We start from the raw sequence: 21,104 nt of genomic DNA, 5'->3' as shown, positions 1-21,104 counted from the left end.
GCTAGTGCTGGTGGGGAGTGGGAACTCCTCTAGCATGTCATCTTGCAGTGCCATGGATTTTCCTGTGGGGGTGTGGGAACCCTGCTGGCATTAGAAATCAAAAGGCATAGTGAGGTGGCCACTGCAGGGTTTTGTTTTTTTTTTTGGGGGGGGGGGGGGGGCACTTGCTGCTCCCAAACATTTGCCACCTAAGGCGGCCACCTCACCCTGTCTCATAGAACTGCCCCTGCATGTAGTACATGTTTTAATGGCTAGTAAGGGTTACATTTCTTTCCAGCATACCTCATTTTAGAGAGTCAATGAGAGAAGGCAGAAGAATTTCAGTATTTATTGTGCAGGGTCTATCACTTGCAGGTCATCTGCTTCAGAACCACATACTCAAATGATTTTCACAACAAGTAATGGTGACGAGATTGGTCTGAAACTGGTCAAGATGGGGTTTTTTTTAGTAGTGTGTCTTTAGAGACTTGGGGACATGCCTTTCTGAAAGAGAGTCATGAAATCAGTCAGAAAAGACACAGCCATTAGGTTTGCAGACTTTAAAATAGCGATGTGACAAGGAGTTAAAGGACCATAAGCGAGGTTGAACTTAGACATAGTATTAAGGACCTACATTTCGGACCACAGGGCCTTGCTAGATTCAGGCAAATCTACAAACCAGCTCGAAGCCCCAGAAACTGCTGCCACACAATGTTGGCTATTTTTAGATGACAGACAGCACATGAAATCCTCACCATTCCAGGAGTTTGGTTTATTTGATGGAATCGATGTAGAAGTATGATGCAAAAGAGTCAGCTTTCATACAATCTGAAACAGCTGCTTGGGCCTCTTGCCTGCTGCCTGGATTGGCGAGGAGTAGAATGCTTTCTCAGCACAGTCCATATTATTCTTATGCTTATTCCAGAGCTCTTTATATTGATGTAAAGTTTCAATTGTACGACTCCAGCACCATAAGCAGCTTGCTGCCAGGAGCGTGGTTGGATCTATAGTGGCTCCCGGCTCATCCTTGGGGGTTTCAGAGGGTTCTGAGCGGTTGGAAGGCTGGATTATAGGTTGCCAGTTTGGTGGAAGGTTGGGGTGGTGGGCAAGAGTTGGCGTGAAGCCAGTCTTGTCCTTTAAATAAAAGATGGGCCTCAGATCAGCAAGGACCACAACTTTTCAAAATCATTTGGGAGGAGGGTGGAGGACAGAGTGCTATGTCCCCACATTTTTTGGTGGGGTAGGGGCATAAGGATTGCTAGATTCCAGAGGTGTTATTTTTTTTATATCTAACCAGCTCTATGATTTAATATAGCTGAGCGAGTCTAAACTTTAGACCTTTTCTTTATCATGACCAGACTTATCTGGCTACATTTAGCCTGGTAATGTGCTATTCACCACTACCTGACTAAACTGAAGCCCCACCTCCAGCCTGCCTCCTTTCTATCTGGCTAAGTTTGACCCGAGTATTGGCTTACCCAGTTCAAACTTATGGTCCGTGGAGGAACACACTGTAGCCCCAGCTTTGGCCAGCTAAGTCCTGAACTTAGGGGGACCAATCTCTTTTGAGTATAGTCTTCTTGTTTGTGTACTATTTTAGTATATAAGAATGCTAATGACATGTTACATTTACGTATTCAGTCCATTATATTTATTTAAGGTTAGAGTGACCAGCTAGTTTTCCATTGTTTTTTCAGAACAGAAGTATGCAGTTTTGCATGTGTGGACTTAATAGTTTTCAAAGCATCATTAACATGAGAAAAAAAATTTGTTTCACAAGGTATGTAATATTGCTGAAGAGGTTCCTGGAATCTGCAGAGAAGTACTTCCTGAAAGGAGTAAGGGTGAACTACTATGTTTTTACAGATCAACCCAATGAGGTGAAAACTCTTGATCTGAAATTGAATAGATCTATGGAAATCATCACGCTCCCTCATTACTCTTCTTGGCAAAAAACAGTCCTAGCCAGGATGGAGGTAATCAACCACCAGACTGAACTGTTATTTAATAAGGAAGTGGACTATATCGCCAGTCTAGATGTAGATATGGAGTTCTTAGCTCATATAGGAGTGGAGATTCTTGGGGAGTTGGTGGCTGCACTTCATCCTGCATTCTACCATACACCACGCCACGATCTTCCATACGAAAGGCGCCCAGCCTCTCAAGCCTTTATTCCTAAAGATGAAGGAGACTTTTACTACCAAGGAAATTTCTATCTCGGAACCGTGCAGAAGATCTACCAGCTGACAACAGCATACCACAAGGCCATCATGATAGACAAGGCCAATGACATTGAAGCACGGGTCTTTGAAGAGAGTCATTTAAACAAGCAGCTTGTGTACAATAAACCCACAAAGCTGTTGTCCCCTGAGTACATATGGAGCAACAGCCTTGGAAGTCCAAAGGACATAAAAATTAAACGAGTGGAACATGGAAAAAAAACGCTGTAGAAATCATACATAAACTTAAAATGGTGAGATTACTTACCTGATAATCTCGTTTTCCTTAGTGTAGACAGATGGACTCAGAACAAGTGGGTATAGTGTGCTCGTGCTAGCAGTTGGAGATGGATCTGACGTCAGCACGGGTACATATACCCCCACAGGAAGTGAAGCTCTTCAGTAATCTTCCTTGCAAAAGCTGTTATGGATATATGTGTACTGACGCTCAATGAAGTAATGAAAACAGGATTCCCCTGACCGATTGATAGTAGCTGGAGACCGCCAGCATTCCCAACTGGAAGGCGTCAACACCTGGTAGAGTGGACGCACTCATGTAAGAAGTGATAAGGCTTACCTTGAATCGGTGAAACCAATGTATACAGGCAGCTGGGCGGGATGCTGAGTCCATCTGTCTACACTAAGGAAAACGAGATTATCAGGTAAGTAGTCTCACCATTTCCTGTCGTGTAGCCAGATGGACTCAGAACAAGTGGGATGTACAAAAGCTTTACTCCCGGACTGGGCGGGAGGCTGCCTGAGGACCGTGTAAGACTGCCCTCGCAAATGCTGTGTCCTCCCTGGCCTGGACATCCAGACGGTAGAACCTGGAGAAGGTGTGGAGGGAGGACCACGTCGCCACTTTACATATTTCTGCAGGCGACAGCATCCTAGATTCCGCCCAAGATGCTGCTTGGGCTCTGGTAGAATGAGCCTTGACTTGTAGAAGCGGTGACTTCCCGGCCTCCACGTAGGCTGCTCTGATGACTTCTTTAATCCAGCAGGCAATGGTGGGCCGAGAGGCCGCTTCTCCTTGTTTCTTCCCGCTGTGAAGGACGAACAGATGGTCAGTCTTTCGTACTGTTTCTGTCATTTCCAGATATCGGGGCAGCAATCTGCCAATGTCGAGATGGCGTAGCAAACGCCCTTCTTCTGATTTCTTCAGGCCTGCCGTAGTTGGCAAGGATATGGTCTGGTTGAGGTGAAATTGTGAGACTACCTTAGGCAAGAAGGATGGAACTGTGCGAAGATGGATAGCCTCAGGAGTGATTCTGAGAAAAGGATCACGGCAAGACAGTGCTTGTAGCTCCGAGATGCGGCGTGCTGAACATACAGCCAGCAAGAACACCATCTTCAAAGTGAGAGAACGGAGAGACAGGCCCCGAAGGGGTCTGAAGGTGGATCCCGCGAGGAAATCCAAAACTATGTTGAAGTTCCACAAAGGCACTGGCCACTTCAGTGGCGGACGAATGTGCTTGACTCCTTTCAGGAAGCGAGAAACATCTGGATGCGTGGCAATGGACTTGCCATCCCTCCTGGGACCATAGCAAGACAGCGCAGCCACCTGACCCTTGATGGAGTTGAGGGAGAGACCCTTCTGAAGTCCATCCTGCAGGAAATCCAGAACAATAGGGATAGTAGTCGCATGTGGATTGGTGCCCTGAGTGTCGCACCAGGCTTCAAACACTCTCCAAATCCTTACGTAGGTGAGGGAAGTGGAAAACTTGCGAGCTCGGAGGAGTGTATCTATCACTGGCTCCGAGTATCCTCTTTTCTTCAGCCTAGCCCTCTCAATGGCCAGACCGTAAGAGAGAATTGAGCCGGATCCTCGTGGACAATGGGACCTTGATGCAGCAGATCCCTGAGCGGGGGAAGGGGCGCCCCTGCCAGTAGTCTTCTCATGTCCGCGTACCAGGGTCTTCTTGACCAGTCTGGTGCCACCAGAAGAACTAGGCCCCGGTACTTCTGAATCTTGTGGATAAGGGTGCCCAGCAGGGGCCACGGAGGAAAGGCGTATAGCAGGGCCCCTGGAGGCCATGGCTGAACCAGGGCGTCGATCCCTTGAGAGAACGGATCTTGCTTGCGGTTGAAGTATCTGGGTACTTGAGCATTGGACCTGTCCGCTAGCAAGTCCATGTCCGGAATCCCCCAGTGATCCACGATCATCTGGAAGGCTGTGAGGGACAGCTGCCATTCCCCCGGACTTAGGCTTTCTCTGCTGAGGAAGTCTGCCGTGGTGTTGTCCCTTCCGGCAATGTGGATGGCGGAGATGTCCTGAAGATTCGCCTCTGCCCAAGCCATTAGCGGGGCTATCTCGAGGGACACCTGTTGGCTTCTGGTTCCGCCCTGTTGGTTGATGTATGCCACTGTGGTGGCGTTGTCTGACATCACTCTGACTGCTCTGTTCCTCAGTCTGTGAGCAAATTTCAGGCAGGCTAACCGGACTGCCCGTGCCTCTAGTCGGTTGATGTTCCACCCCGACTCTTCTCTGTTCCACCGCCCTTGGGCGGTGAGTTCTTCGCAGTGTGCTCCCCAGCCGCTCAGGCTGGCATCTGTGGTGAGCAGAGTCCACTTGGGGGAGGACATCTTCGACCCCCTCTTCGTGTGGTTGGACTGCAACCACCACCGTAGCTGAGTCTGCACTCTGGCCGGTAGAGGTAGATGCATGGAGTAATGCCGGAAGCGGGGGCTCCATCGAGAGAGCAGGGAGCGTTGTAGAGGTCTCATATGGGCCCTTGCCCATGGTACCACTTCCAGGGTGGATGCCATGAGACCGAGGACCTGCAGGTAATCCCAAGCTGTGGGCCGACTGGCTCCCATCAAGGACCGGAGACGCGTCTGAAGTTTTAATCTTCTCTTGGTGGTGAGACTGACTGTGTCTGCCTGGGTGTCGAACTGGACCCCCAGATATTCCAGATTGGGAAGGCTGTAGGCAACTCTTGTTTAGGTTGACTACCCATCCCAGGCTTTCCAGAAGGGCGATCACTCTGTTGGTTGCCCGATGGCTCTCCTCTCGTGATTTTGCCCTGATCAGCCAATCGTCCAGGTAGGGATGGACCAGGATTCCTTCCCGTCTGAGTGCCGCCGCTACCACTACGATCACCTTGGTGAAGGTCCGTGGCGACGTGGCTAGCCCGAAGGGCAAAGCCCGGAATTGGAAGTGGTGTCCCAGAACCTTGAAGCGTAAGTAGCGCTGATGATCCTGATGGATCGGGATATGCAGGTAGGCTTCTGATAAATCCAAGGCCGTGACGAATTCTCCTGGCTGTACTGCGTTCTTGACTGAGCGCAGAGTTTCCATGCGAAACCTCGGGACCCGTAAGTATCGATTGACTGACTTGAGGTCCAATACGGGCCGGAAAGTGTCCTCTTTCTTGGGTACCATGAAATAAATGGAATAATGCCCAGAATTCATTTCCCGTGCAGGTACCGGGATTATGGCTTTCAAGGATAGTAGCCTTGCCAAGGTAGCTTCCAATGCTGCCTTCTTGTGGATCGGACACGAGGATTCCACAAACCTGGCCGGAGGTAGATGATGGAAGTCCAGAAAGTAACCCTCTCGGATGAGGGCGAGGACCCACTGGTCCGACGTAATCTCGACCCATCTGGGGTAGAAGAGGGTTAACCTGCCCCCTATGGCCCCGTCCCCCAGATGGATCGGCTGAATCTCATTGGGAGGTGTGGCCGGGGCCTGAACCCGAGCCGGCTCCCCTCTTCTGCTGCTTGGGCCGAAAGGACTGGTTCCTGGCCTGAGGTCGGGGTGCCTGATAGAGACCCCTATAGGGAATGAAGCGTTGGGAGCTTCTGCCTCTGGAAGGCCTAGGAAAGGCGCGCTGGTTCCTTTTGAACCTGTCTTCCGGCAGTCGAGGTATAGGAGAGGCACCCCATGTGCTGACCAGTTTATCAAGGTCGCTGCCGAACAGGAAAGAACCCCTAAAGGGCATTCTGGTGAGGCGTGTCTTCGAAGGAGCATCCGCTGCCCAATTCCGTATCCAGAGCTGCCTCCTGGCAGCCACAGAAGATGAGATCCCCTTGGCTGTTGTACGGACGAGGTCGGATGCGGCATCCATGAGGAACGAGAGAGCGGACTCCATGTCTGCCGCCGGAGCATTGTTCCTGACCTGTGACAAACAGGAACGCGTCACCACTGTGCAGCAGGTTGCAATTCGCAAAGACAGGGCTGCCACCTCAAATGTCTGTTTCAGGATGGCGTCCAGTCGCCGGTCGTGAGGTTCCTTGAGGGCCGCCCCCCCCCCCCCCCCCCTCAACTGGAATGGTATGCGCTTGACCACCGCGCTAACCAAAGCGTCCACCTGAGGGCACGCCAGCATCTCCTTGATTGCCGGTTCCAGGGGGTACATGCCTATCAGGCCCCGACCCCCTTTGAATGCGGCCACTGGTGCAGCCCATTCCAGATCTATCAGTTGCTGTGCGGCTTGCAAGAAGGGAAAATGGCGGGCTGTAGGACAAAGACCTTCCAGCAGAGGGTTCTGTATAGATGGCACCGTAGTGCTGGGCCCTGAAATATCCAACTCCGCCAGGCACTGAGATATTAGGTCGGAGAGATCTTCCTTGGGAAAGAACCACCTCATGGTTCGATATGGCTCCATCCCCGAGGGAAGTTCCCCCTCCTCGGAGGGTTCTGATTCGGTCTCCGAGACATCAGGGTCCGCCTGAACCGGACTGCCCGGAGGCGGGTGCGCTCGCCCACGATAAGGGCGCGAAGGTCCAGGGGCAGGGTCCGCTGGAACAGCAACAGCAGGGCCTGGACGGGAAGCTGATTGCATCTGTACAAAGGCATGGATCCCCTTAAAGAGATCCACCCAGGAAATGGAGGTGGTCTCAAGTCGTCGGGGTACCAGGTCCCCCGGGATTCCAGGTTGTTCGAGACTGCCTGCGAGATCCGGGGTGGCCCCTGGAGAACTGTCAACAAACCTTGGTTGAGACTGGTCCTGGCCCGAGGCTCCCACTGCCTCCTCACATTGGGCACAAAGGGAGTCTGGCTCCTCGCTGGGCGTAGCTCTGAGCTGGCATGCTGAGCAGAGGCCGAGAGCTTTCAGGCCGGGACACCGGGGCATTCGATTGGTCCATTGCGCTAAATAATATGCGGCAGCAATATGCGCTTAATATAACATGTGCTCAATATAATATGCGCTCAACAATATGCGCTCAATAATAAGCGTCAGCTATACACGCTAAATACAATATGCGCTCAATAATAAGCGGCAGCTATATACGCGAAATACAATAAGCGCTCAATAATATGCGGTCAGCAACATACGCTAAACACAATATGCGCTCAATAATATGCGCTAAACACAATATGCGCTCAATACAGGCGCCTATCATGGGCGCTCAATACCTGAACAGGGCCAACAAAATGGCGACCTCCGCGGCGTGCCGCATACAGGCAACGCCGCCGATCCTCAAACTTCGGAGACCAAAGTAAAAGTTGTGCGCCTTACCTGATCCTCGGCGCTTCCCGGCTGAAACCCGGGCGGTCTCCGGCTGCGGGGGGAGAGGGCAAATACCTTCACCGCCGCGCTTGAGGAATGCACCCGCTGCCTCCCACGTCCACGCCGGGACCGAGGCGCCTCTTAGCTCAACCCAAGCCTTTCCTGCTCGGGGGCTTGGTCCCTGCTGCGATTCGGCCACCGGACCGAGGCCTAAACCTCCGAAGGACCACGGAAATCACCTCGGGAAACTCAACTGGGGGAGGGACCGAATGGTATCACCGCAGAAGTGCGGGGCTCGATGTTCTGTAGAAGTTTAGTAAGTAGAAGTAGAAAGTAGATTGGAAGCACGCTCTCCAAACTGCTTTGGAGACTGAAATTACTGAAGAGCTTCACTTCCTGTGGGGGTATATGTACCCTTGCTGACGTCAGATCCGTCTCCAACTGCTAGCACGAGCACACTATACCCACTTGTTCTGAGTCCATCTGGCTACACGACAGGAAAAATGATTTTATTTTTAAATTTTAAGATTTAGTTGAGTGAGGATGCATTTTGTACATTGAAGAGGATTTTCAGAAATTGTAAGGTTAAATCAGCTTTCTAATTTTGCATTAAACCACCATTGTATGGCTTGTTAGGGCTGCATTATTACTCATTTGTAAATTGGTGATGCTGAAATAAAGGTACAAACTCAGAAAAATAAACCACCAATGACTATTAAAGTGGAAACATATAGGAGACCTTCATAAACATAGCTGAGCAACTCAAAAAAGACATTAACTACTAGTGCAAGCCACTGTATTGCCTCCTTTACACTCCCAAAAGTATTTTTAAGTGTTTTCTGTGTAATAAAAGTAGTTTTCATCTTGTGGGTTTTGGGCTTGGTTTTTTTTTTGGCAGCTCGTGCTTGCTCTTTCCTGGTTACCTAGCACCCCCTCCCCCTTGGCTCTCTCTGGATCCCAGCAGCTGTGCCGGTTCTCTTGCCCTCTAGTGCCCCCCATAGGCCCTGCGGAGAGAGGCTGCAGCTGAGCAGAGATGGCGCTTTCTAGGACCCCGGAGCGCCTGTCTGCTCGGCTGCACCCGGAGTTGCGGCGCCGGCTCAAGGGGCCCGTTTCCCAAATCGCTCGCGTGCAGATTCATTCTGGAAGTCCCGAAACAGCAGGCCCGGCCCGGCGCTGCAGCCCACCCCCGCCCTCCATGCCGTCTCGCTGGAAAGCGGGCACGAGCTCTGGCGTCCGTTCCACCCGCAGCAGGGCACGGGACGGAAGGCCGCGTGGCCTCGGCTGGGGAGCTCTGCGCATGCTCGGGCCCCGGGGCTCTGCTGCTTCCCTTTCCTGTGATGGCTCAGGGGGGCTGCGGAAACCTTCCCTGCCAGACCGAGCGCCGGCAGCTGCCCCGTCCCCGTGGGCAGGCGTGGGGCCATTCTCTTTCGGCAGAAAGAAAGCTCAGCAGCCCAGACCTTTTCTTGGACTAAGGCGCTCCTCCTTTGTCAGCATCTTCTCAGCCTTTGGGACCTCCGGGCTGACTCCGTGCCCTCGGCTGCAGCATCCCGAGGGAAAGCAGACGGGAAATGTCTGATCCGGTAAGGAATTCCTATTTAACCAGAGCACTAGAGATCAAAGAAGAACTGTGCCATGTGCTCGATCGTTTGTTTCCTGGGATTGGAGGGGGACCCGGTTTTGAGTCAGGGGCATGGGGAGGGAAAGTCATATTCCCGGGCTGTTTCGGGTTTTGTCATTAAGAAGTCTGAGCATCTTCAAACGGTGCTCAGATCACAATTTTGCAAACCATGATCGCAGTGCAAGAAACCATAAGCCATGTTCCTTTAGGATCTCATTTCAGAAGAAAAATCGGTAGTACATTAGGCAGGTACAAATGGGCAGACTGCATAGCAAGGTTTAAAAGTTCCTGGAAGAAAAGTCCATAAACTATTATTAGCCACATAGATCTGGGAAAGGAGTGAGCAACACGAAATGAATTTACCTTTTCAGAATTTAAATAGCATAGTAACATGTAGATGTAAGACAATATTTCATATGTGCCAGGTGCATCCTGTGATACAGAAGGGCTGACTCATTTAGGAACATGGAAGACGTTGGCATGCATGTGCCATGCTGAGACAGACCAAACAAGTCCAGCTTCCTGTCTCGAAAAGTGGTCAGTCAGGATCACAAGTACCTAGCGGATCCCAAAAGAGTAGTTATTGCTAACTCAAAACAGATAGCCCTGGTGGCCTGTCAGAGGAGAGGGGGCTTTCTGGCTGGAATCTAGTTATAGATAAAAGAGAAAAACTGCCAAAACTTGACTTGAAAATCCTGCTTCTCAGCTGCTGGGGGGCCTCTATCATGGGCCCATGAGCAGGTGCAGTAGCAGCCTCTGTCCCTGAAGTCAGGGGCTGTTTTTGTCACTAGGAAAGAAATGGAGAAGCCAAAGTAGTCCTGTGCTCTGTCTTCTCGCTCTTCCTCTGCCTGTGGTCACCTCCTCCAACTTTTATTTATTTATTACTCACCCTCCTACTGTGGTTCAAAAAGCAAGGATTGATTTTATTGAGGAGTTTACAACCAGAGGATGACATGGATGGAATAGTGTTATGGATCAGGATTGGGACAAGGGGGCATGACTGACAGAGCAGAAGTGGTGAAGTGATGCATATAGTACAGAACATGGCACAGTGTAGTGCAAATTATACAAGACATTGATGGTCTGCAGAACAAGCAGTAGAGTGCAAAACATGGTACAATGTAGTGACAGTTATACAAAAATGTTTATTTGTAAGAGCAGGTAGATGTGCTGGTTGTAGCTTGCATATGCTGTGTGCTTGGTGAAAAAGCCAGATCTTAACCAAGCAATGGAACATCAGACATTGGGAGAGAATTCCACATCCTGGGACAGAACGTGGAGAAGGCATGCTTGTAGGTTTGGGCCAGTCTGGAATCTTTGGGAGCAGGGACAAGTGGAAGAGCTGCTGTTTCAGATCTTAGCCTTATATGCAACTTATAAGCAATGCAGAGGGCCTTGAATAGGGCCTGATAGGAGATCGGAAGACAGTCAAGGTCGCAGAGGACTGGGGTGACATGGTCCGTGTAGGTGACAGAGGAGATTTTGCGGGAGACCCAAGTGCAGTGTGTTACAGGAATCCAATCTAGAAAGGACTTAGTCTGCTTGAGTTGTCTGAGGTGCTAGAGGGTGCTCCTGGAAGCTTATGGACATTTTGTGAGTCCAGGTGAAGTCTGGATTCCAGGATGACTCCCAGACTCCAGGTTTTATTGTGAGCAGGGATTTGAGTACCAGTTTGAGGTTGAGAGCTTGGGGAAGAGTTGTTATCAAGGACCAGTACCTCTGTTTTGATGGGGTCTAATTTGAGTTTGTTGGATGTGGTCCCATTCCATATTTCTGAGAGAAGAATGTTTTGGTTTGTGAACTGCAAAGTCTTTGACAGATCCCAGCGATAGGAAGCCCGAAACATCATCTGCATAGATGAAGCAGAGGAGATCAGATTTTCTGATCTCATCAATTTAGGGGTCTGAGGTTATAATATAATATTGAAGAGGGTTGATTCCTGTGGGACACTGCATGGCAGGGTTTGGCAGGTGAGGAGGACTCACCCACAATGACTGTTGCATGAGATCGGAAGCGGTTTAGGGCCGGCCCCCTGATGCCATCTGTTTATTAGGATGTCATGGTCAATGGAGTCGAAGACTGCTGAGAAACCTTCCTATTTTGGAGATTTATGGGGGGCTCAGGTGGGAGCTGGGGTATGAGCTCCGAATAGGGAATCTCCCACCCAGATCAAGAAGGTGAGTTAGCTGTGGACGAGCATTGTAAATCTGATCAGTCAGTACAACATGACAAATCGTGCACGCGCTGCCCAAACTAACCCAATTTAATGTGTGCAGCATGTAAGATCATTTATGACTGTGCGGAGAAAATTGCCTTCCTCAGCAGAATATGTTCCAGAGCTGGTTTCGCTGATAGATGCAATTTAGCATGATTTATGTAATCTGAGGGTAAAGGGGCTGAGTGTGTTATGTTTGCTGTTCCAGGCATCGGTCACATTTAATGATGTCGCTGCTTATTTCTGGGAGGCAGAGTGGGATATCCTGGGAGAATGGCAGAAGGAGCTGTACAAGAAAGTCATCAAAGAGATTCACAGTGTTCTGACGTCACGGGGTAAAGATTTGTTTCTTTCCATTGTCTGCCATCCCAGACCCATTGGAATTTGCTTTTTGTACATTCTCTCAAATGCCTTTATTTGGCTTGGTAGTGCAGCATAGTCACAAACCTTAGTCTGAAGTTTAATTCCACTCACTGTGTGACCCTTGGGCAATTCACATCACCTGCTTGGTATACAAGCTCATAGTGGAGGAGAATCGATATTATTTTAGGGCAACTGGAGGCCTCGATGCCAAATGGCAAAAGAAGGTGAGCTGCTGCCAGCTTAAACGAGAAGCTGGATAGAGCTCCCCCCCCCCCCCCCCCCCGAGTCGTAGTCTGTGTTCGTTGCTAAAGATGCCCATGCACAAGCAGGAGAGAGCGTGTGCCTCGCCTTCCTCCTGATATCACAAATTCTGCACTGGGTGACACGATGCCAAAGGAGGTTTCTTGCAATTATGTACGGTAATTTAATTTAGGTAGTGCTTGTTACCCATGTTTCAAACAAACAAATTGATCACAAAAAAATAAGAACAAACATTCCTGCAGCTAAGTAAATAATAAAGACACAAGTCGGAGCAAGCATACAAATTTCACCAGACAGCCAGCGACAAGATCAAAACTAATGCCACTGATGTTTTTGACTGCCAGGCTATTCAATTGTTAATCCAGATGTTTTAATCCGCGTTCGACAGCAAGACGAGAAATGTTTCATGCAACGGCACGACCGGGAGGAAAAAGAAACCCTTAACGACCCCCCCACACGTGAGTAAATGGTAGGGACTCAACCCTTCTGAATTGTGAGATCCAAGGAAATGAGAACTCTTATCAGTAACCAGCGGAAAGGCCCATTCTTCACCCAACTTGGCACATCCCAAGGGATAAGATCATTCTACAGGTGAAGAATGCAAAGCAATGATGAGTTTTAGATAACATTGCCCCCATGATGAACAGGTAACAGCTCCGTGTGTTGCAAAGTCCGTGAGTACTTTTTGCCCATGGACCTTGTAGCTAATTTTCAAAAGGCACCTAAGGTCATTTCCTTTTGAAAACTGAAGACAAGGGTTACAGGTAAAAAGGAGCCACAAACTTTGCATGTGAGCTTTGTGTGGACAAAGAAATGGTGCAAAGCGCGCGGTTTCCTTACAGTGCCCTTTGCCACCGATGCGCCGATTCTCTTTCTGTTCAGCTCCAAGGAGCCATGCGTGGCCGGCCTAGTCCGGAGGAGACCACAGGAAGGCCTCCCTCTTTCCATACCTGACCCCTCTTCCTGGCACTGAGGAATCGCAGAAGGCCTACCTCCTTCCCTGTCAAACCCCAGAGAGCCAAGGATTGCCTGTTCTCCCTCCCTATCCGGCTCCGTGCAGCCACGGGAAGGCTCGCCCCTCTTCCTATCCCCCCCTCCCTGGTGGACCTTCAGGAGCCACGGGAAGGCCTGCCTGCCTGGCTGGCTGCAGTGTAGCCGTGGGCAGGGTAGCTGAAGGACCTGCTCGTTGCCTGGGCTGTGATTTTTACAATTGCAGCTTTCTTTGGGTGGCATTCAGGAACTGTGGAAAATGTTTAGCGTAGACAGGGTCCTGATATCAGCCAAAATGCAGATGGACACACAAACATAAACTGTCTGTCTATCTCTGTGTACAGTATCTAGAGCAAGAGACAGATTCGGACTCATCGCTGTGTGTGTGTTGTTATAACAGGCCATCCAGTTGTAACATCCGTATTCTCCCTGAGCATTAAACAAGAGAAAGAAACGGATTTCGTGCCTCAGCCTGCATCAGAGATGACCAAACAGAGCCACCTTCCTGGCACAAGCAAGTATAACTTTCTTCCAGAACGACTCTCCATGCCCCCCTTTATTTATTTACATGGCTAGCCCGCGCTTACCCTGCTGTCCCCCTAATGACTCGTGTTAATTAATCCCTGTAGAAGCCCCTGTGCGTACCACTGAACGTGTGCATGCCCCCCCCCCCCCCCCCCCAGCAGAGGTCACCTATAACCATAGAGTGAAGCCATGCAGCCGCACGGGGGCAAAATTTCAAATCCAGGGTTACCGAGGCGCCTGATTCTCTGCTCTGCTGTCGAGAGGCTTTCAAAACTTGTTCTCATGCCACCGACCTCCCTGTCTTTCTGCGTGAAATGCGTTCCCTTTCATTCTCAAAACACCCCTACGAGTTTGTGAAATGGATTGCAAGGCACTTTCAAATTCGATGCATGCCAGTTGTGCCAGATAAACAAGAGCCTGACACGTCCTGCAGGAATTTATTATCGTCCAGCACGAATGACAGGTTTGAGAGTCTGAATAGTTCCTTTTGCCTGCTAGAGCCGTCCCGTGCAGTAGGGAAGTCCTCATTCCTCAGCTGCTGGAGACAGGGGGCACACACCCCCCCCTCGCTGACCTTGTTCCTTGTCTCAAAAGGGAGAGAGGTCAAAGGTGCCTTGCCAGGAGTCTCCTCTTGCGCCATTTTAACCCCTCCCCCCAGCTCCTCCAACCTCTGCGGAATAAGGGGACACAATTCCTTCTTACACACGTGGACCACCTGAGGATTAATCCCCCTGACCCCAGAAAACCCACCCGGATCCTGGTCATCCTATTTAACATCTGGGTCCGCATTCAGAACCGCCACCACCTCCGCGTCTAGAGGGTCCTCCTGTGGATCACCTGAATCTCTCCAATCCCTGGGATTAATCTCCAAACCTGCGCAAGCTAAACCTAGGCATCTCAGCAGATAGGGAGATGGACGTTTTCTTAACGAAGTGGGGATTAGTAGGGTTGGGTTACAATTAATTGGGATTGGGGGAAGGACCGGTTAGTACAAAGTTTTAATGCTGTTGCTGCAATTGTAGTTCTGTGATATTATTGCTCTGCACCCCAGTTAGGAAATCAGGTCGAAACTGTAAATAAATAACAAATACTTTGCTTTGTCTTAAATGTACTATCTGCTGAGTGTGCGTTAATGTGATTCGAGCTGCAGTTAAACATAGGTTCCTGATGATGATCAGCAAAGCAGCACCCTTTCCTCAATCTTGATGGCAGTCCTTCTGTTGGCTGGATACACAGTGCCAATTCCAAGCCTCTTTTCTCACAATAGGCGAATGCAGCATCAGACCTGACATCTTAATCCGCATTAAGAAAGAGGAATTCTGGACAGATCACCAGGAGTGCGAGGGGAAAGGAACCACGCTTCTCACAGGCACGTGTGAGGGAAATTTTAAACCGGGTGTTCCAGTTAGTGCTCAGGCAAGCCAAAGCATGATGACAGACACACCAGAGCCAGCTGCAACCTTTCATTCTTCCTTTTCCGTAACCACGCTGCAGCGATCCTTACTGAAACACCTCCTCTCAGCTTTTGCACGGTCCGTCGGCTCTACCTGTGTTGCTGCAGCTGACCGGTGTTTTCCCATCGTTTTAACAGGCAAATCGGGTTTCAAGCCGGACCCCTCCGTGCAGACTCTGAAACTGGAGGAGCCACGTGAGAGTGACCCACTGAAGGGAGGAGAGGAATTCCTTACCACCATAGGTCGGTTAGAAGTAAAATGACTCCCTGGGTTTAAACATTCATGCCTAACGGGCAGCAAAACTCACCCCCGTCAGGCTAAAGCTTTGGGACACTTTTCAGTAGGTTGCATTATTTACAGTGTACGTGAGCCCTCTTAGCCTGCCTACATTGCAGTTGCTTTGCACAGGGGAACAGTCAGCGGCTGCAAATTCTGCATGCTACGAGCACGTGTGTACTTTGCACCTGCTATTTGTGTGGGTAGCCAGGATGGGGGTAAAATCCCATACTGTTGCAAATGTTAAGCACGCAGGCTGCTTTTATTCCTCACCCACAGGAACGCTTATTTGTAACCTAGATAAAAACCACATGTGCTGTGAAAGCCAGGCAGAGGAGAGCAGCTTTCAGCTACGCCATTTTATCTGGATAAATGACTATTTACCTGGCTTTGAATACGTCCTATTAACGCTGGCTGGTCCGAGGTTCAGGAACCCAGACTGAGAATTAATCAAAGGCCTCCAGCGGCGTTTCCCTGTGAACTGTGCGCATGCTCGCAGATCACGAAATGAGCACATACAGGGAAACAGCACGCCGAAGAAAAGGAAAACAGAATGGGGTTTGCACAGATTTGGGCATAGTAGTGTTTCAATGTAGTGGAGAGATGAGAATTTTTTGCACTCGCAGCCCACAAGAGGTTGGGGGAGACGCTGTAGAGGCTGGAGGTATGTACAGAACCGGCAGGCAAATGGCCGCTGTGCTGGAGGCCTCTGGCCCCGCCCCTTTTGTAAAGCCCCGGGACTTAGACGCGTCCCTGGGCCTTTATAAAATAGGCCCGGTGCGTGTAGAGATTTTAAAATCCGGCCCAAAGGCCTTTAACAATTCCTCTATAAAAGTTGCTGTTATTTGTCCTTCATAGCTGTAAAATTAACGAGTCACATTTTTTTCTAACAGCTGCTGGATTCATGCACACTAATGAGATGCAGAGAGTGTGCGATAGGCAGCAGAGGGAGGACTGGAAACCCAGAGACCCCTCCAGCGACAGTCCAGATCTTTTTGCTGAATGGGAAGAAGGCATCCGCAGGGTAACACCGCCTCTGGAGAAAGCCCAGACCGCAAAGAGGCCGAACACCTGCGCTGAACTTGAAATGAATTCCAAGCCCTGGCCAAAGCTTGTACAGCCTCTGAGACTCCATGAACGAGAGAGACCATTTAAATGTGCCGAACGCTGGAAGAGTTTCAGCACAAAACCCCATTTTGTTGAGCACCCACGAATGACTGAAGGTGGGGAGAAGTGCACTAAGAAGTCAAGTCAGAATGTTCGCCACCAAGTTCCTGAAAGGGGGGATATGTTTAGATGTAATGAGTGTGAAAAAAGGTTCACTAGGAAAGGACACCTAAAAGAGCACAAGAGAATTCATACAGGAGAGAAACCCTTCACTTGTAACGAATGTGAGAAAAAGTTTACGAGGAAGTCCAGTCTTGTGGTGCACAAGAGACTGCACACAGGTGACAAACCCTTTAAGTGTAACGAGTGTGAAAAGGTTTCACGCAAAGGTCCCATCTCTCGCTTCATAAAAGACTTCATGCAGGAGAGAAACCATTTACCTGTAAGGAATGTGATAAAAGCTTCTCCAGACGATCGCAGCTCTACCATCATAAAAGAATTCACGCCGTAAAAAAGCCTGTTCCGTTGGGTTTGTGTGACAAAGGCTGTGTGGAGAAATCTGACCCGTGGAATGACCACAGTACCAGCACAAAAGAGACATCTTTCAGTTTACTGAATGTAACGTAAGGGTCACTGCAAAATAAAGTACGCTCCGTTTAAACAGAGAGAAATGTTTAAGATGTACTTATTCAGAATTGCTCTTTACAGCATTTAAAGTTCATACAGGAGAAAATCCTTTTGCATGTAATGGATGTGTAAAATGTTTTCTCTGGATATCACAATTTAAAAATGTCTAAGCAGAGGACGAGCTGCTTTTTTTTTAATCTGTGGTAAGCTTGACAAAACGTTTTAATGAGAAAATGGACTTAGTGATTCACTGGAGACCCAGCAAGAGAGAAGCCTTTTTGTCGATGAATGTTAGTAAAGACGCTGCAGAATCGAACTTGGTAGTGCATGAGGGAATACTCACTGGATGGAAGGCGTTTCCCTGTAACAGAATATGAGAATTTGTCTACTACATAGGGGGAGGATAACTTTCCAGACTGCTCGTGGGCGCCCATTTACATGTATAAATTCCTACTGTATTTTATAATCTGTGCAGAAACGGTACGGGCAGGTTATGCTAGGAGTGTACGTGTGCGCGCAAGCATGCCCAGATATGTAAAAACCCCAAGCAGTGCGAATAAATGCCGATGTAATCTGGCTAAGTAGCGGCACGTAGCTGGAGAAGTCCGCAAATCGCTACTTAGCTGGACAAGTAGCACTTTTCAGACTTACCCGGCTAAGTAGCGCCTGCTGCTGCTAAGCCAGATAAATCGGAATATAGTCAGATAAGTGCCGCTACCTATCTGGATACATTTAAATTTGTCCATTTAAGTAGCAGCAAAGGTGCTACCTAGCCGGATAAGTCGTAATTTACCGGGATAAGTGTGCGCGAGTGATCTAACCGTGCATTTGTATTTCAAATTTGAGAGGGATACCCGAACAGGTTTTACTCTCATTATTTCAATGCGTTTAATCCCCCGTAAGCTTTTTATATGCGCAAGTCAGAGGATTTTCTAGCAGGTGTGGGGCAGTGAAATTACCAGTTCTACCAATTCGACCACCCCTTTACCCAGTCTAGCTGCAGCTTGGGGACACCCTCCAGGTGCTTCAGCCTGAAGACCCCCCACCCAATCATTTTTCACTTTTAAGATGTTTACGATCACTTACTCCTGATATTGAACAAGTAAAAGACTTATGCTCGCCACTTTGGCAGGTTTGAAAATAAGAATGTATGTGCTTAAATGTTGGCCATGTCCCTAGCTGACCCTTTTGGCCCAAACTTACTTCCAGCCCCCAATTTACATACAAGTCAGTTTTTTGTTTGTTTGTTTGTTTTTTACATGCACATCATTTGAAAACTCACCTCTAAGCCTTAAACTGCATCAAAAATGTCCTAGCATGTAGACCGATGGACGCAGGACCAGCGGATTATGCACCTGTACCAGCAGATGGAGACTGAGCAAACTGATGTCACAGTATATATATACTCCTGCAGTGACCTCAGCCTGCCAGTATTCTCCGTCTCCAGCAGATGGTGGATGCGCTCAGTGATAATGGCCATGCAGTCGGCAGAATTCTGATCACCTTGGATCTGTCCGAGGTGTACCTCCATATCCCCATCCGATTGGAACACCGTTTTCTGTGTTTCGCGGTGTTGGGGTGCCATTCTCAGTTTCGAGTGTTGCCTTTTGATCTGGCCACCGCTCCCAGGACCTTGTCTGAGGTTGTAGTGGTGGTGGTGGCAGAGTTAAGGAATCCTAGTACGTCCGTATTTGGACGACTAGTTGATTCGGGCCAAGTCTCTGGCAGAGAGCCGCCTGGTGACCCGCAAGGTGATTTCCCTGTTGCAGGAGCCCTAACCAAGAGCAATCTTCCGTTTGGAAGTTTGTATTCAGAAGTTGATGTCACAGGTTCATCTCTTAGTGAACACTATATGCCTGACAGCGTGGTCCTATCTATAAGTACTCAGTTTGATGGCAGCTACCCTGGAAGCTACCCTGGAAGTGGTGCCGTGGGCGAGGGTGCATGTGCATCCTCTTCAGCAGTCCCTGCTGTCTCGTTGGAGCCTGCGGTCTCCGGACTATTTGATTCAGCGCCACCTGCCGATGGAAGTCTACTCTCACCTCCTGTGGTGGTTGCAAGCAGATCATCTAACAAAGAGAGTTTCCCTGACTTCACCGGACTGTTTGGTACTCACGACAGATGCGAGCCTCCAGGGTTGGGGCGCTGGAATACAGAAGAGTCTCTCTGGAACATCAATTGGCTGGAAGCCCAGCAGTCCAGCTTGCGTGCTTACAGTTCAGTGGCAGGTTGTGGGGGCGTGTGGTCCAGGTAATGTTGGACAACGCAATGACAGTGGCCTACATCAATTGGCAGGGAGGAACTAAGAGCCAGCAAGTGTCGCAGGAGATAGACCAAATTATGGTATGGGCAGAAGTGCGTCTTCAGATGATCTCAGCCTCGTACATAGCAGGAAAAGACAATGTAAGAGTGGACTTTCTCAGCAGGGAAAGTCTAGACCCATGAGAATGGGTATTGTCAGACAAGATGTTTCAGCTGATAGATCGCTCGGGCCTTCCGTTTCTAGACCAGCTGATGACTTCTCGCAAGGAAAAGGTTCCTCGATTCTTCATAGGAGAAATCCGAAGTCGTTGGGCATCAATGTTCTCATGCAAGAATGGCCGGAGGGCAAGCTACTGTATGCCTTTTTCTCATGGCCCATGCTGGGCAGACTGATTTGGAGGGGCAAGCATCACCAAGGGCTGGTGCTTTTAATGGCTCCAGATTGGCCCAGGAGACCATGGTAAGGATATAAAATTTTAACAAATAAAATAATATGGAAACTAATATTGTGTAACTATAGTTTGGATTATTCTTCCCTAAAGGCGTCGCTTTACATTTGGCCACAATAAATTTCATCTGGCATTTAGATACTCGATCCCCTAGTCTTGCAAGGTCCTCACAATTGGTTTATGATTTAACTACTTTGAATAATTTTGTTTCCGGATCGTTCTGCTACACCAGTCTAGACGTGTGGGTATTTGTCACTCTGCCCACGGATGGAGACAAATAACCGAACTTTTTCACTGATATCACTGTATTAACAGTAGCTAAATACCAGTATTCTCTGTCTCCAGCAGATGGTGCAGACTGATTGGTACAGCAGGATTCTAAGCTCCCAGGTGGGGTGCAGGCCCTTTGTGGTTGAGACTGGTTTTCTCACAGGAGTTTTTGTGCTTTTTGTAAATTCTCTCTTCTATTTTAGTGAAATTCTTCCGTTGGCTTCCAAGATTTTCCACTTGGTCTCCATGGTGCCCAAGGGCTCTGCTTGAGTGGAGGTGTGGGGTACAGGAAAGCCTTCTTTTTGGATCCTCTTCACCCTTTTCTTCTTTGGGCTTCTACCCCCCCCCCCCCCCCTCCCTGTCCGGTGCCCTCTTTTCTGGCCTTGGATATGAAGGTAAGTGTTTGGCTAAATAAAGTTTTGTTTTGGGGGGGGAAAAAAAGAAGAGCTTTATGGCAGAGGGGAGCCTTCTCTTGGCAGTTGGCTATCGCTTCAGCAGTTCCCAAGGCCGGGACCTTTATCAACGGAGGTGTGTGTTTATTTCAGAGCCCCGCTCTTGCGTCGGGGATTGGCAGGAAAGCATGCCGGAGGGGGTCCCTCCTGTTACCAGTGCAGCCCATGTTCATTCAGGCTCAGCGGTGTTCATGGGGACTGTGAGTGCCACCTTCAGAGACTTTTCTTTTTGCTCCTGATCAGCCTGAGGCCTTTGCAGGGGTCGGCTGTAACGCTCACTGCTGCTGCTGTTGAGCAGTCTGCCTTACTGTGGGAATCAGCAGTTTGGTGGGAGGTGCTGCCGCCATTCTTTTCTCCTCTTGGTTTTACTCCTCAGGTGGAGAAGCCTCAGGAGATCTTCTGGGACATCCAATCCCACCCCAGAGCCAATGCCAGAATCTTCAGGGCAGCAGATTCCAGGCCCTTTGGAGTGGATGGGGGTCATTCAGGAAGGTTCTGTGTGTTTTTTACATGGGGGTCCTTCTGGGGTTTCTTGGGGGCAGTTCCACAGAGGCTTTAGCTACCCAGGGGTTGCTGCTGAT

General features: G+C 49.4%; 2 protein-coding genes across 4 annotated transcripts in view; both read left to right on the top strand.

The window, feature by feature from the left end:
* LOC115080647 (histo-blood group ABO system transferase 1-like) overlaps positions 1 to 2,444 on the top strand; it is a 56,287-nt gene extending 53,843 nt beyond the window's left edge. For both annotated transcript variants that reach the window (XM_029584971.1, XM_029584970.1), the window contains one exon: positions 1,760 to 2,444. In XM_029584971.1, the coding sequence (XP_029440831.1) occupies positions 1,760 to 2,429 (670 nt within the window). In that variant the 3' untranslated portion in view covers positions 2,430 to 2,444. The remainder of the gene's footprint in view (positions 1 to 1,759) is intronic.
* Positions 2,445 to 8,972: 6,528 nt separating this feature from the next.
* Positions 8,973 to 17,128, top strand: LOC115080639 (zinc finger protein 34-like). 2 transcript variants are annotated; one of them, XM_029584947.1, is made up of 7 exons: positions 8,973 to 9,234; positions 11,696 to 11,822; positions 12,456 to 12,569; positions 13,502 to 13,615; positions 14,894 to 15,001; positions 15,218 to 15,322; positions 16,250 to 17,128. In XM_029584947.1, the coding sequence occupies exons 1-7, from the start codon at positions 9,223 to 9,225 to the stop codon at positions 16,972 to 16,974; spliced, it is 1,305 nt and encodes a 434-aa protein (XP_029440807.1). In that variant the 5' UTR covers positions 8,973 to 9,222; the 3' UTR covers positions 16,975 to 17,128. The 2 variants fall into 2 exon arrangements, with proteins under 2 accessions (XP_029440807.1, XP_029440808.1); XM_029584948.1 differs by having other exon boundaries at positions 8,974 to 9,234; positions 14,894 to 14,995.
* The last annotated feature ends 3,976 nt before the right edge of the window (positions 17,129 to 21,104 follow it).

This window comes from Rhinatrema bivittatum, chromosome 19 (genome assembly GCF_901001135.1).
Source record: "Rhinatrema bivittatum chromosome 19, aRhiBiv1.1, whole genome shotgun sequence".
NCBI classification, from domain to species: domain Eukaryota; kingdom Metazoa; phylum Chordata; class Amphibia; order Gymnophiona; family Rhinatrematidae; genus Rhinatrema; species Rhinatrema bivittatum.
The sequence above is the reverse complement of the archived record's forward strand: the minus strand, read 5'-3'. Positions and strand labels throughout refer to the sequence as shown.

Bases quoted from the DNA above. Each gene is read 5' to 3' on its own strand.
- LOC115080639 (XM_029584947.1), top strand. The intron at 12,570-13,501 runs GTGAGTAAATGG...TTGTTATAACAG, and splicing joins CCTTAACGACCCCCCCACAC to GCCATCCAGTTGTAACATCC. The intron at 15,002-15,217 runs GTGAGGGAAATT...TCGTTTTAACAG, and splicing joins CACGCTTCTCACAGGCACGT to GCAAATCGGGTTTCAAGCCG.